General features: G+C 38.1%; 1 protein-coding gene across 2 annotated transcripts in view; it reads right to left on the minus strand.

Moving 5' to 3' along the window:
• LOC143738169 (NLR family CARD domain-containing protein 3-like) overlaps positions 1-13,253 on the minus strand; it is a 58,910-nt gene that overhangs the window by 12,642 nt on the left and 33,015 nt on the right. For both annotated transcript variants that reach the window (XM_077230156.1, XM_077230157.1), the window contains exons 7-8: positions 12,528-12,701; positions 12,280-12,453 (exon numbers count right to left, since the gene is read on the minus strand). In XM_077230156.1, coding sequence (XP_077086271.1) covers positions 12,280-12,453; positions 12,528-12,701 — 348 coding nt within the window. The remainder of the gene's footprint in view (positions 1-12,279; positions 12,454-12,527; positions 12,702-13,253) is intronic.

Raw genomic sequence — 13,253 nt, forward strand, 5'->3', positions numbered from 1 at the left:
CAACTATAAACCGATCTCAAATCTTCCTTTCATAGGCAAGATCATTGAAAAAGTTGTCTTCAATCAGCTGAACAAATTCTTAAGCTCAAATGGATGCTTTGACAATTTTCAATCTGGTTTCCGACCGCATCACAGCACAGGGACAGCGCTCATAAAGATAATAAACGATATTCGCTTAAATACTGATACAGGCAAATTATCAGTGCTGGTACTACTCGACCTCAGTCCTGCATTTGACACTGTCGATCACAACAAACTTCTTGACAGGCTGGAAAACTGGGTGGGGCTTTCTGGGATAGTCCTAAAATGGTTCAGGGCATACTTAGGAGGGAGAGGTTATTATGTGAGTATTGGAGATCATAAGTCTCGAGTGGACACCCATGACATGCGGAGTCCCTCAAGGCTCAATTCTTGCGCCACTCCTATTCAACCTGTACATGCTCCCAATGAGCCAAATAATGAGAAATAACCAAATCGCTTAACACAGCTATGCAGACGACACACAACTCTTCTTACCCCTATCGCCTAACGATTACAGCCCCATTAACCCTCTGTTCCAATGCATTGATGAAGTAAACAATTGGATGTGCCAAAACTTTCTTCAGTTAAACAAAGACAAAACTGAAGTCATTGCGTTTGGAAACAAAGATGAAGTTCTCAAGGTGAACGCATACCTTCAGTCTAGGGGTCAAACAACTAAAAATCAAGTCAGGAATCTGGGTGTGTCTCTAGAGTCAGACCTTAGTTTCAGTAGTCATGTCAAAGCAATGACTAAATCAGCATACTATCACCTGAAAAATATTGCAAGAATTAGATGCTTTGTTTCCAGTCAAGACTTAGAGAAACTTGTGCATGCTTTCATCACCAGTAGGGTGAATTATTGTAATGGACTTCTCACTGGCCTTCCCAAAAAGACCATAAGACAGTTGCAGCTCATACAGAACGCTGCTGCTAGGATTCTGAGCAGAACCAGAAAATATGAACACATCACACCAGTCCTCAGTTCTTTACACTGGCTGCCAGTTACATATAGGATTGATTTTAAAGTATTATTACTGGTATATAAATCATTCAATGGCCTAGGACCTCAATACATTGCAGATATGCTCACTGAATATAAACCCAACAGATCACTCAGATCATTAGGATCACATCAGCTAGAAATACCAAGGGTTCACTCTAAGCATGGCGAGTCTGCTTTTAGCTACTATGCCAGCCGCAGCTGGAACGGCTTCCAGAAGAGATCAGATGTGCTCCTACAGTAGTCACATTCAAATCCAGACTCAAAACACATCTGTTTAGCTGTGCATTTACTGAATGAGCACTGTGCCACTGTTCGTCCGACTGTTCTTTACTGTACTTTATTTTGTTTTAATTATTCTGTTTTCTTTTGATTATTTCTGTATTTTATCTTTTATTCTAAACTGTTTTAACTATTCTGATTTCTTTTGATTATTTTAATTTCTTCTATGTAAAGCACTTTGAATTACCATTGTGTATGAAATGTGCTATATAAATAAACTTGCCTTGCCTTCCCTTTTCATTGGAGGGGAACCCAGTGAAGCCTTTGAAGTTAACCATGGTGTGAAACAGGGATGCGTGCTTGCACCGACGCTTTAATCGCTATATCTCACAGCTGTGCTAGATTCAATGGGCCTTGATCTGCACAAGGGGATCTTTATTCGGACTAGGACAGACGGCAAGCTTTTCAACTTAGCCCGACTTAGAGCAACCACCAAGACCAGAGAACTACGCATCCGGGAGCTGCTCTATGCAGATGATTCTGCTCTCGTGGCTAACAACGCTGAGGCAGAGATGGGCACAAATACATAAAAAATTATTTAATTACAAATTACAAATACTTACTTATCGAATGCAGCGCCTGCGCCCATGGATATAACTTCATCCGCATATTACTAGACAGTGCAGGCCACTCTTTAGCTAGTAAGTCAATTCACAAGTTCAATGTATTTACGCTAATCTTCTGTAGTAATCTTACTATAATGACATTCAGTGAATAATATCTGATAGTATATTTTACTAGATAGCCCAGTAGTGCACAACACAACGGAATTTAAAAAGCAAACATAAGTTTGGTGAATTGCAGAATTACAGGAAGGTATTGGCACAATTTCACCTGTAATAAGTCAGTCTGGTCACTGAACCTACCACAAGCTTTAGGACACTAAAGAATCACAGTAGGCCTAATGTTTTAAAAAAATGTGTACTGTGCTTACAAGGGTGAAATTGAGCGATTAGCACAATTACATCTGTTGTAAGTCAGTCTGGTTATTAGGAACTACAACCAGGGGTTAAATTGAGATTTATTATGTGGGGGTGCTCTCCCTAGGGGGGTCCGGGGGCATGCCCCCAGGGAATTTTTTTTTGTTGAAAAATAAACCATTAAATAGCACTTTCTGGAGAGGTTTGTGCTAAGAAATGGAGAAATTGAGTATTACATAATATGTGAAAAACTGCAAGGTTAAGAGCATATACTTTGCATTGTTGTAGTATCAACAGGTATTAGGACATTTAGCATTTACATTACTGTTAATCAGTCATCACTTGATTACACATTGTATTACCTTGTTATGATATATAGTGAACCATACAATGTGCCAAACATAATGTGCCACATGAAGAGACAGTGCAGCATATGACAGTAGCAACAGATGAGAAGATTCGGGTCTGTGGTGACCAGGTCCACCTCACACACACTTCCTTCTCCCATTCTCTCTCTTTACTACTACAACACACACACACTCATCCTACTCTATATCATTTCTCATCAAGATATGCCCAAGTCACAAAAATAAAATCAATCTATCCTTGTGGAAAGGTTGCTTGGTAGCTAAATGTAGGTCTAGCAAGTCTTTTATTTCTGTAATTCACACAGATCAAATACAAATATGCTGACTGAATATATTGCTAGTTTATTTTGAGTAGCCAGCTAGCAGTTCTCTTGGCAGTTTGCTGATAATCTGGTGTCTGAAGTAAAATGCTCAAAACATCTCCTGAGAAAAATCACATGGTCAACCTAGTCTGGGTTACTTCATTTTGATTTAGTCTTATTTTCCTTACCTTGTCATTCAAGGCCTCCAACTTTTGCGCGCTTCCACATCCCGTGCAACTACGGATCTCCCAGGAATATTAATTATATATTACTGCATACATTTATCCGTGTCACCTAGATGCGCGTGCGCGAGCGGTGCGCGATCATGGTCTACTGACAACGAGATTAAGCAGCTGAACAAGAATACGGCCGTGTTCCGATTGTTCTCAGCTCCGCCGAGACAAAATAGACATGCCATTTCAAAAATCTTTCATTTATTGTCATAAATATGTTTTCAAAAGCATTACTTTCATCAAATTTTATGTGACATAATTTCCAGTAGGCAGAGGTGGAAAGAGTAATAAAATATTCTACTCAAGTAAAAGTACTACTACTTCAATGAAATTTTACTTAAGTACAAGTAAAATTACCGGTCTAAAAATCTACTCAAGTAAAAGTAAAAAGTAGCTTATTTAAAATTTACTCAAGTAAAAGTTACTGAGTTACTTTTTTAACAGTGGGGGGTGGGTGAACAGTGGGTGGGGGGTGGGGGTCTCTCCCGTGTAGGGTTGTAATGGTATGAGAGTTTTACAGTATGATAACGTCTCAGAAAATATCACGGATTACAGTATTAATCAATTATTAAATAAACGGTATTATTAAATTATGGTTATTATTATTATAATCAGTTAAAATGAGAGTTAAATTAAAGAAAACTGTTTTTTGGGGGGGGGGGTTGAACAAATGCTTTTATTATAACAAACTTGAAACCATTTGTTTGTTTTATTAAAATTTCAATAGAACATGTCTAATCAATTAAATTCAATAATTGATAATGAATTAGATTAACAACTCATTTTTAACATTAATAATTTATTAATTTTTTTAAGAATAATATAGTCCTATGAAATGTATTTTATTCAGAAAATTAATGTTTCTTTTTATGATTTAATCCAAATATATTATCAAAAACGGTGGCAATCAAATGAAAATTTAAACTTGTGTCCTCTTATTTCTTGGGGAAGAGCTGCAAAAAACAGATTTACTAAATTAAACCATGGACAAAAAAATATATGCCTTAATTAATGTTTAAATAAATTGTATTATTATTGTTGTTGTTGTTATTATTATTTTGAGAAGTACGTTCTATTGTATGCCTAAAATATTAATATATTTCTGTCATAATTTCTCCTAGTTAAACCAAACTTTTATTTTGACGGGTTGTAGTGAAGACCTGTTTCAAAGGGTAAGCCTATTTGACAATGGTTTTTCTCAAATAAAATGATGAAAATGCTCACTAGGCGTTCTCTCAGAGCAGCTCTGGAAATCATGTACTCAAATTGTTTGTGAGATGCTGAAAACACCACGCGTACTTGAGTGTAGTAGACAACGCGGAGCAGCTCAATCACACCGATTCACAGAAACGCAGAACAAGCAGGTTATATATTTACATAGCAGTATTTTTGCGCTTAAATATTCACAGACCATGTCGCGATTGGATTTATTGCACAGTTCTACTTTCCATGTATTCATCCATCCATCATTTTGCATGTTTTACGTGACATCTTCTGCGTTATGTAAATTCCATTTTCATGACTGGATTCCAGGATTCCCTCTGCATCACGTAAATCATTCGGCCTTACGTTATAATCGGGACATACCTTTATCTGCAGGAGGGATGGTGTCCTATGTATCCTCCTTTTGCAGCCACTTTGTGCCCACATTTTTTGCAAATTGGATATCTATCCTCGAGGCCAACCACACTTTTTTACATCCAAAGTATTTCCATACTGGCCATAATTCGCTTCATAAAAATTCGAGGGCGCTTCGCTTTCAGCTTCAGCTGGGTCTGCGTCACCTTTTTTGCGTATTTGTTCTCCCGCCCTTCAATCAATTCAGTAGTTTCCGGAGTGTGATATTTTTTATCCCTTGTATTATTATTTTTTACTCAGTAACGCATATGATTTCAAATGTAGCAAAGTACAATACTTCAAACAAAACGTACTTAAGTGAAAGTAAAATTACAGATTTTTAAAACTACTTAAAAAAGTAGAAGTACACAAAAAAACGACTCAATTACATAACGCGAGTAAATGTAATTCGTTACTTTCCACCTCTGCCAGTAGGCAACTGACTGCAAACAAGCAGGCTTATGTGCCGGGGCTGAGCCCCGGAGACCCCGGCCCAATTTAACCACTGACTACAACCTTTGAAACATGATAAAAGAAAAAGAAATTTTTTACAGACATTTCCTGAATAATAATTGTTTACTATACATGAAGGGAGGTATTGGAAAAGTCACCTGTAGTAAGTCTACTACCAATACAACCAAGCTTTGGATTTTGAACATGTCTGTTTTTGAATGTTAAAAGTAATTTTAATTAATACAAATTATATGTTTTAACATCTTGGAGGAATTGGCAGACGTTCTAACTAAACATGCGCTGTGGTAGCGCGTCAAAGCATTCTAGAGTATGGAGCTATAATGCACGTTGGTGATTTTGAATTAATAAATGTCGATACACAATGGTTAGCTACATAGGCCTACTGTTAAAACTATTCGTGGTGTTGATATATTTTTTAGACTGCTGACTCTATAGAACAATGGCAAGGAAAACTAACTTTATCGCGGTCCGAGAGCCCTCTAGTGGTCGGGAGCATTTCCGTTGTGTTGCAGCTTTATTTCGTTGTGTTATACATTTTCCTTTGTGTTGTGCCTTATTTCCGTTGTGTTGTGGCTCATTTCCGTTGTGTTGTGGATTCATTAACATCTCTAAGACCGAACTTTTGTATCAACCACCACCAATGTGTTCCAACAATATGAGAGAGCCACAGCAAGTGACGGTACATGGAGAGCGCCTGAAATCTGTCAAGGCCTTCACATGCCTTGGCAGTACAGTGACCTACACAAACTCCTCAGATCTGGAAGTTGGGAGGAGAATTTGGTCTGCTACCAAGGCTTTTGGCTCTCTCCTGATCGTGATCAATTGCTCCTGTCTGCCTAGCTGCCTGCTGTGTTTTGTTTGCTTCGAGGCTGTAAGCTCCGTCTAAGCCTCGTATTAGCTTTGTATTTCTTTCTGTTTTGAACCATCATTTACTACCATTTCTAGTTGTTTATACTACTAAATACAGCTTAGACAACATCTCAGATTAACCTGACATCGCTAGCTTCCGTTATTGTTAGAACAACACGCTAGTAACTCGCTAGCCTGTTAACGCGCCACCGGTGCGCTCAGTTATTTATTTATTTTTCTCTCGCGCGTCAGCGCCTCTGAGTTCATAAAAAGCCCAGGTGAGTAAGAATCAGTCAACAAACACGGTGAGCAATGTCTTGTCCTGTTATTGTCACCTGCACTTCATGTTACATGTTTAGCATAGCCTTCCCTGTCTGCAATATAGGGTTTATATGTGATAAATGCAAGGAAACAGTCAGGCTGACGGAGAAGATTTCAGAATTAGAAACACGCATCCAAACTTTAATTGAGGATAGTAAGTGTGCTAGAGCTTTAGATTCTACTTTGGATGCGCCTAGCATAGTGAATTCTTTACATGATTCGGTTCCGGCTGAATTATTGCCTGTGCAGCCAGGCAGATGGGTGACAGTGAGGGATCGCTCTAGTCACGGATCAAAAAACCACTCTTCCGTTCCGATTACCACAACAAATCGATTTGCCCCACTCAGTGAAACACCCACTGAGAATTCTGTTGATTGTGCCCTGGTAATTGGCGATTCTATTACACGGAACGTGAAAATAGGGACACCAGCCAACATAGTCACATGTTTGCCGGGAGCCAGAGCGCCTGATATCAAAGCAAATTTAAAAGTGCTTGGTAATGCTAATCGTAAATTCTCTAAGATTGTTATTCACGTCGGCACTAATGATGTTCGACTCCGCCAGTCGGAGATCACCAAAATTAATATTAAAGAGGTGTTTGAACTCGCAAGTACGATGTCAGGCACTGTAATTTGCTCTGGCCCCCTTCCTGTTCGAAGGAGTGATGAGATAGTTAGCAGATTGTCATCACTCAATGGCTGGCTGTCTAAGTAGTGTCCGCAAAATAATATAGAATTCATAGACAATTGGAAAAGTTTTTGGGGCAAACCTGACCTGTTGAAAAGAGATGGTATTCATCCCTCCTGGGATGGTGCTGCTCTTCTCTCTAGTAATTTGGCTCATAGTCTTAGAGACAAAACATGACAATCTGGGGCTCAGGTCAGGAAGCAGACAAACTGGCTAAACCGACCGTCTGCTAGCGGCCACGCGTCACCAAGGTCAGATAAATCCCATCACATAGAGGCTCTTTCACCTAGATATCATCATATAGAGACTGTCTCTGTTCCCCAAATTAGGAAATACAAAAAACTTCCAAACCCATCTAAGGTTAAAAATGTAATTGATATTCAACAAATAAAAAAATAGATATAATACAGATGAGCAAACGATAAAGCTTGGGTTGCTGAATATTCAATCCCTTACTTCAAAAGCACTCATAGTTAATGATATGATTTCAGATTATAACCTAGATGTGCTGTGTATGACAGAAACCTGGCTAAAACCAGACGATTACATTACTTTAAATGAGTCCACCCCTCATGATTACTGTTATAAACATGAACCTCGCCTGAAAGGCAAAGGGGGAGGTGTTGCTGTAATTTATAGTAATATTTTCAAAACCACTAAAAAATCTAGTTTAAAATATATTTCTTTTGAAGTGTTGGTGCTTAATGTAAAAATATATAATGTAAACGATAAATCAAGTTTGAGAATTCTGCTGGCAACTGTATACAGGCCACCAGGGCACCATAAAGATTTTATCAAAGAATTTGCTGACTTTCTATCAGAATTAGTATTGACTGCAGATAAAGTCCTAATTGTTGGTGATTTTAATATACATGTAGATAATGGAAAAGATGGAATGGGATTGATATTTAAAGACATTCTTAACTCTATTGGAGTTAGACAACACGTGTCAGGACCTACTCATTGTCGTAATCATACTCTAGATCTAATATTATCACATGGAATAAATGTTGATGCTGTTGAAATTCTACAGCAGAGCGACGACATCTCAGATCATTATCTAGTCTCATGTAAATTACATTTAGCCAAGGCTGCACAGCCAACTCCGTGTTACAAGTATGTTAGACCTATCACTTCTGCCACTAAAGATTGCTTTATCAATAATCTTCCTAATCAGTTTCATCGTCTCAGCATCCCAGATAGCTTAGAAGAACTTGATATTGCAACAGAAACTTTTAACTCTCTCCTTTCCAGCACTTTAGATACAGTTGCTCCGTTGCGCTTACAGAAGATTAAAGAAAATAGTCCAACACCGTGGTACAACGAGCACACCCGGGCCCTTAAGAGAGCAGCCAGAAAAATGGAGCGCAACTGGAAGAAAACAAAACCAGAGGTATTTCGGATTTCATGGAAGGAGAGCTCGATTGCTTACAGAGAGGCTTTAAAAGCTGCTAGATCTGCTTATTTTTCAACCCTATTAAAAGAAAATAAACATAATCCAAGGTATTTATTTGAAAAAGTGGCTACACTAACGAAAAAGAAAGCTTCAAGCCCAGAAGTTTCCAAGAAACACAGCAATAATGACTTTATGAACTTCTTCACTTATAAGATTGATAATATTAGGGAAAAAATTATAACTATGCAACCGTCTACTACAGCATCACATCAGGGAGTACATTATAGTCTCCCCGAGGTAAAATTTGATTCATTTTTTGCCATAGGAGAGGAAGAATTTTGCAAACTCGTTAATTCATCTAAATTGACAACATGTATGTTAGACCCTATACCGACTAAACTACTGAAAGAGATGCTTCCAGAAGTCATAGATCCTCTTCTTAACATCATTAATTCATCTTTGTCTCTAGGATACGTACCAAAAACCTTTAAGCTGGCTATGATTAAACCGCTTGTTAAAAAAACGCAACTTGATCCTACAGAATTAGTCAATTACAGGCCGATCTCAAATCTACCTTTTCTGTCAAAGATACTAGAAAAGGCAGTATCCTCACAACTGTGTTCCTTTCTTAAAAGAAATGGTATCTGCGAGGATTTCCAGTCAGGATTTAGACCGTACCATAGCACTGAGACTGCTCTCATTAAAGTCACAAATGATTTGCTCTTATCATCCGATCGTGGTTGCATCTCTCTATTAGTGTTACTTGATCTTAGTGCTGCATTTGACACCATTGACCACAACATTCTCTTAAATAGACTAGAAAACTATGTTGGCATTAGTGGAATTGCACTAGCATGGTTTAAATCATAATTATCTGACCGCTATCAGTTTGTAGCAGTAAATGAAGAGATGTCTTATCGATCACAAGTTCAGTATGGCGTACCACAAGGCTCAGTACTAGGACCGCTGCTGTTCACTCTGTACATGCTACCTTTAGGAGATATCATTAGGAAACATGGCATTAGCTTTCACTGTTATGCTGATGATACTCAGCTCTATATTTCTTCCAAACCTAACGAAACTCACCAATTCACAAAATTATCGGAATGCATAGTTGATATTAAAAATTGGATAACTAGTAATTTCCTACTACTAAATTCTGAAAAAACAGAGATTCTAATTATTGGACAAAAAACTTCCACACGTAATAACCTAGAATATCGTCTAACACTTGATGGCTGCTCTGTTAAGTCTTTGTCGTCAGTTAAGAACCTTGGTGTGCTCTTTGATACCAATCTTTCATTTGAAAGTCACGTGTCTAGTGTCTGTAAAACCGCATTTTTCCATCTTAAAAATATATCTAAATTACGTCATATGCTCTCATTGACAAATGCGGAACAACTAGTTCATGCGTTCATGACATCAAGGCTAGATTATTGTAATGCTCTACTGGGTGGTTGCCCTGCACGCTTAATAAACAAACTACAGCTAGTTCAAAACGCAGCCGCTAGAGTTCTTACCAGAACCAGGAAGTACGACCATATTAGCCCGGTTCTGTCAACACTGCATTGGCTCCCTATTAAACATCGTATAAATTTTAAAATATTGCTGATTACTTACAAAGCACTAAATGGTTTAGCTCCCCAGTACTTGAGCGGGCTCTTAACGCATTATAGTCCTTCACGTCTATTGCGATCTCAAAACTCCAGCCAGTTGATAATACCTAGAATATATAAATCGACTGCTGGCGGTAGATCCTTTTCCTATTTAGCACCAAAACTTTGGAACAATCTTCCTAACATTGTCCGGGAAGCAGACACAGTCTGTCAGTTCAAAGCTAGACTAAAAACACATCTCTTTGACCTAACATTCACATAACACTCTATAGACTTCTATAATTCAATAATAGGCTGCTTAGATTAGGTCAGCCGGAACTGGGAACACTTCCCTTAAATCCTGATGTACTCGTTACATCATAAGAAGAATGGCATCTACGCTAATTTTAGTGTCTTTGTTTATCCCAAGGTTTTCCCGCAGCCTGCTGGATCCAGGCCATTTCCAGATCTGACAAAGGACTTTCGCCTGGACCCGATGACAATGCAGTGCTGAAGTGCCGACTAGCCTCTCCCTATGGAGGATCCCTATACCACTCTACAGATAAAGCGTTGTGGAATTTTTCGGTTCGCGTACCTACCCAAAGTGATAAGATAAAATAAAAATTCTGCATCAAAATTTATAGACAAGTAGTTTGTTTAGGCATGGTTTGTAAGGAATTACAAACCTGCGCATATATATTCAAACGCACATAACTATAGAATCAATTCTTAATGCGCATGTGAACGCCATCAGCGTCTATCACAGGTTCACGTTTAAAGTCTGTTTAGAGAGAACTGTGTCGTCTTAGCGGCCCCTAATTTAATAACAAATGATCATTTAGACGGAAGTGAATCAATCAAAACTAACTTTAGCTGGAAAAAACATTTTTCAAGAGCCACTATAAAACCAAACCAATCTCTGTTATCTTAAATTATATGTTTATCTCTGTAAAGCTGCTTTGAAACAATCTACATTGTTAAAAGCGCTATATAAATGAGGATGACTTGACTTGACTTGACTCTCGAGAAGCGCCTCTGGAGCTGTCACGACATCTCGTACAGCACAAAAAAGAGCAGAGCTAAAAGAGGGCAAAAGAAGCCGTGGTGGTCAAAAACTGCGTTTCAAAGATGCCCTGAAAAGACATATGAGGAACTCCGGGATATCCCCGGAAAGCTGGGAGGAACAGGCCCTGCAGCGTGAGAAATGGCAGCGTGGATTGAAAACAGCTGTCGCAGCTGTTGAAAAAAAGCGTCAGAAAGACTACGAGAAAGCCCATGAGAGGCCGTACTATTCCATTGCAGCAAAAGACTTTGTCTGTAGCAAATGCTATCGCTGCTCTAGATCGAGAGCAGGCCTTCTAGCCCACATGAGAGCCTCCAATCCAGATAGCCATCGTCGATACATGACGGACTGGCGATGATGATGAGGCTACATATTTGTGTCAAATGTGTTAAAATATTGAACCATTAATTTAACTGATCAGTCCAAAAACATTGTTTAATTGCAGGAAAGAAACAAGTCTTTGATGCTCATACAAATTGCTCTTATGCCTCTGGACACAGAAGAATTGCATAGGCATTTGACTGAAATTTAACATGTAGGCAAAATAATCCTTGGAACATTTCTCATTTAAGGCCATTCCTGTTTAGAATATGTGACTGTTTTGTCAAAAGTAAGCATAAACATTCTGCATTAAATTTTTGTATGTGGATCATTCATTGTAACATTTAAACTAATTCTCATGTTTAAGAATCTGTTATCTGCTTAACAAATATTTTATGCCACTGCCCAGTGACATACTTTAAAAGCTACAGTTATCCATTTTTTGGCCTTCAAACACCTCACAATACACATGTGTAGATTAAGAAAATGTCTTATTACTTATATTTCTTATTACTTATGTCGAAAGTATGTGCATTATAAGCAGGATAATATACATTCAAACGGTTTTCATGACAGAATAAACCTGACAGGGTGATCAAGACTGAAACAGAGGATTCTTGTATCACCCTGAATGCACAGCTAGCCACGGTTTATCCATCACATATAAGTTTTACTAATAAAACTGTCAACAATTTTGGAAAGAATCTAATGAAGATTAAACAACAAAATTATCTATCAGGACAATGTTTTGTCTTTAGTTATTTATTTTGTTTATTATTGACCATATGAAGAAAATGTAGGAGGTTGTTGGCAAATGTATAAATTCTTACCACAGTGTCTCCATTTTACAGTGAGTATCCTTCAGGAGATCAGAGAGCAGATTCACTCCTGATTCTCCTAGTTTATTTCCTGTCTGACTCAGTTCTCTCAGGTGTGAGGGGTTTGATCTCAGAGCTGAAGCCAGAGCAGCACAACCTTCATCTGTAACACCACAATAACTCAACCTGTAGAGAACAATGAAACTCTTCAGTCTCTCAGAAAAATTACAGACAACGTTGAGACTTTAATAAAATCTTACTTGAGTATCTCCAGTTTACAGTGAGGATCCTTCAGTAGATCATAAAGGTGAATGATCCCAAAATCTCCTACTTTATTCCATGACAGATCCAGTTCTCTCAGGTGTAAGGGGTTTGATCTCAGAGCTGAAGTCAGAGCAACACAACCTTCATCTGTAACACCACACTCCCTCAACCTGTAGAGAACAATGACACTCTTCAGTCTCTCAGGAAACACTGATATAAATAAGATATGTATGGATTTCTCCTTTTACAGTATTGCTTAGGTTCGAAAGCACATGCTAACCCCTTTAGAACCTGAAGCTAAAATAGGTGTTTTTCACATATTTTGTTTTTTTGGACAGTAAAATTCTAAAACAAAATAAAATTCTGCTATCTTCAAGTACAATCTTTTTCAGAAAAAATGACTTTCATTAAATTACATTTATTGACCATTACTGTGTGTGGTGAGTTTGTAAATAGAATTCAAATAGACTGTCTGTGTGCCTTGTTTCATGTGCTTTCATGTCATGTCATTTTGTCTTGTGCTGTTTTGCATGTAACATGTGTTTTTCACTGGCTGCATGCTTTCATGTTGTCATGTTTTGTGTGAAAACGTGGCTTATGAGTTTTTTCATTAGCTGCATGTTCATGTCTTGTTTTGTCTTGTGATTTGCTTTACTGGCCATGTGCTTGTGTTATTTGTTATGTTTGGTGTGAGCACATGGCTTGTCATGTGTTTCCATGTG

Source organism: Siphateles boraxobius, unplaced genomic scaffold, assembly GCF_051911475.1.
Source record: "Siphateles boraxobius isolate OS27281-9 unplaced genomic scaffold, OSU_SipBor_1 14, whole genome shotgun sequence".
NCBI lineage: Eukaryota > Metazoa > Chordata > Actinopteri > Cypriniformes > Leuciscidae > Siphateles > Siphateles boraxobius.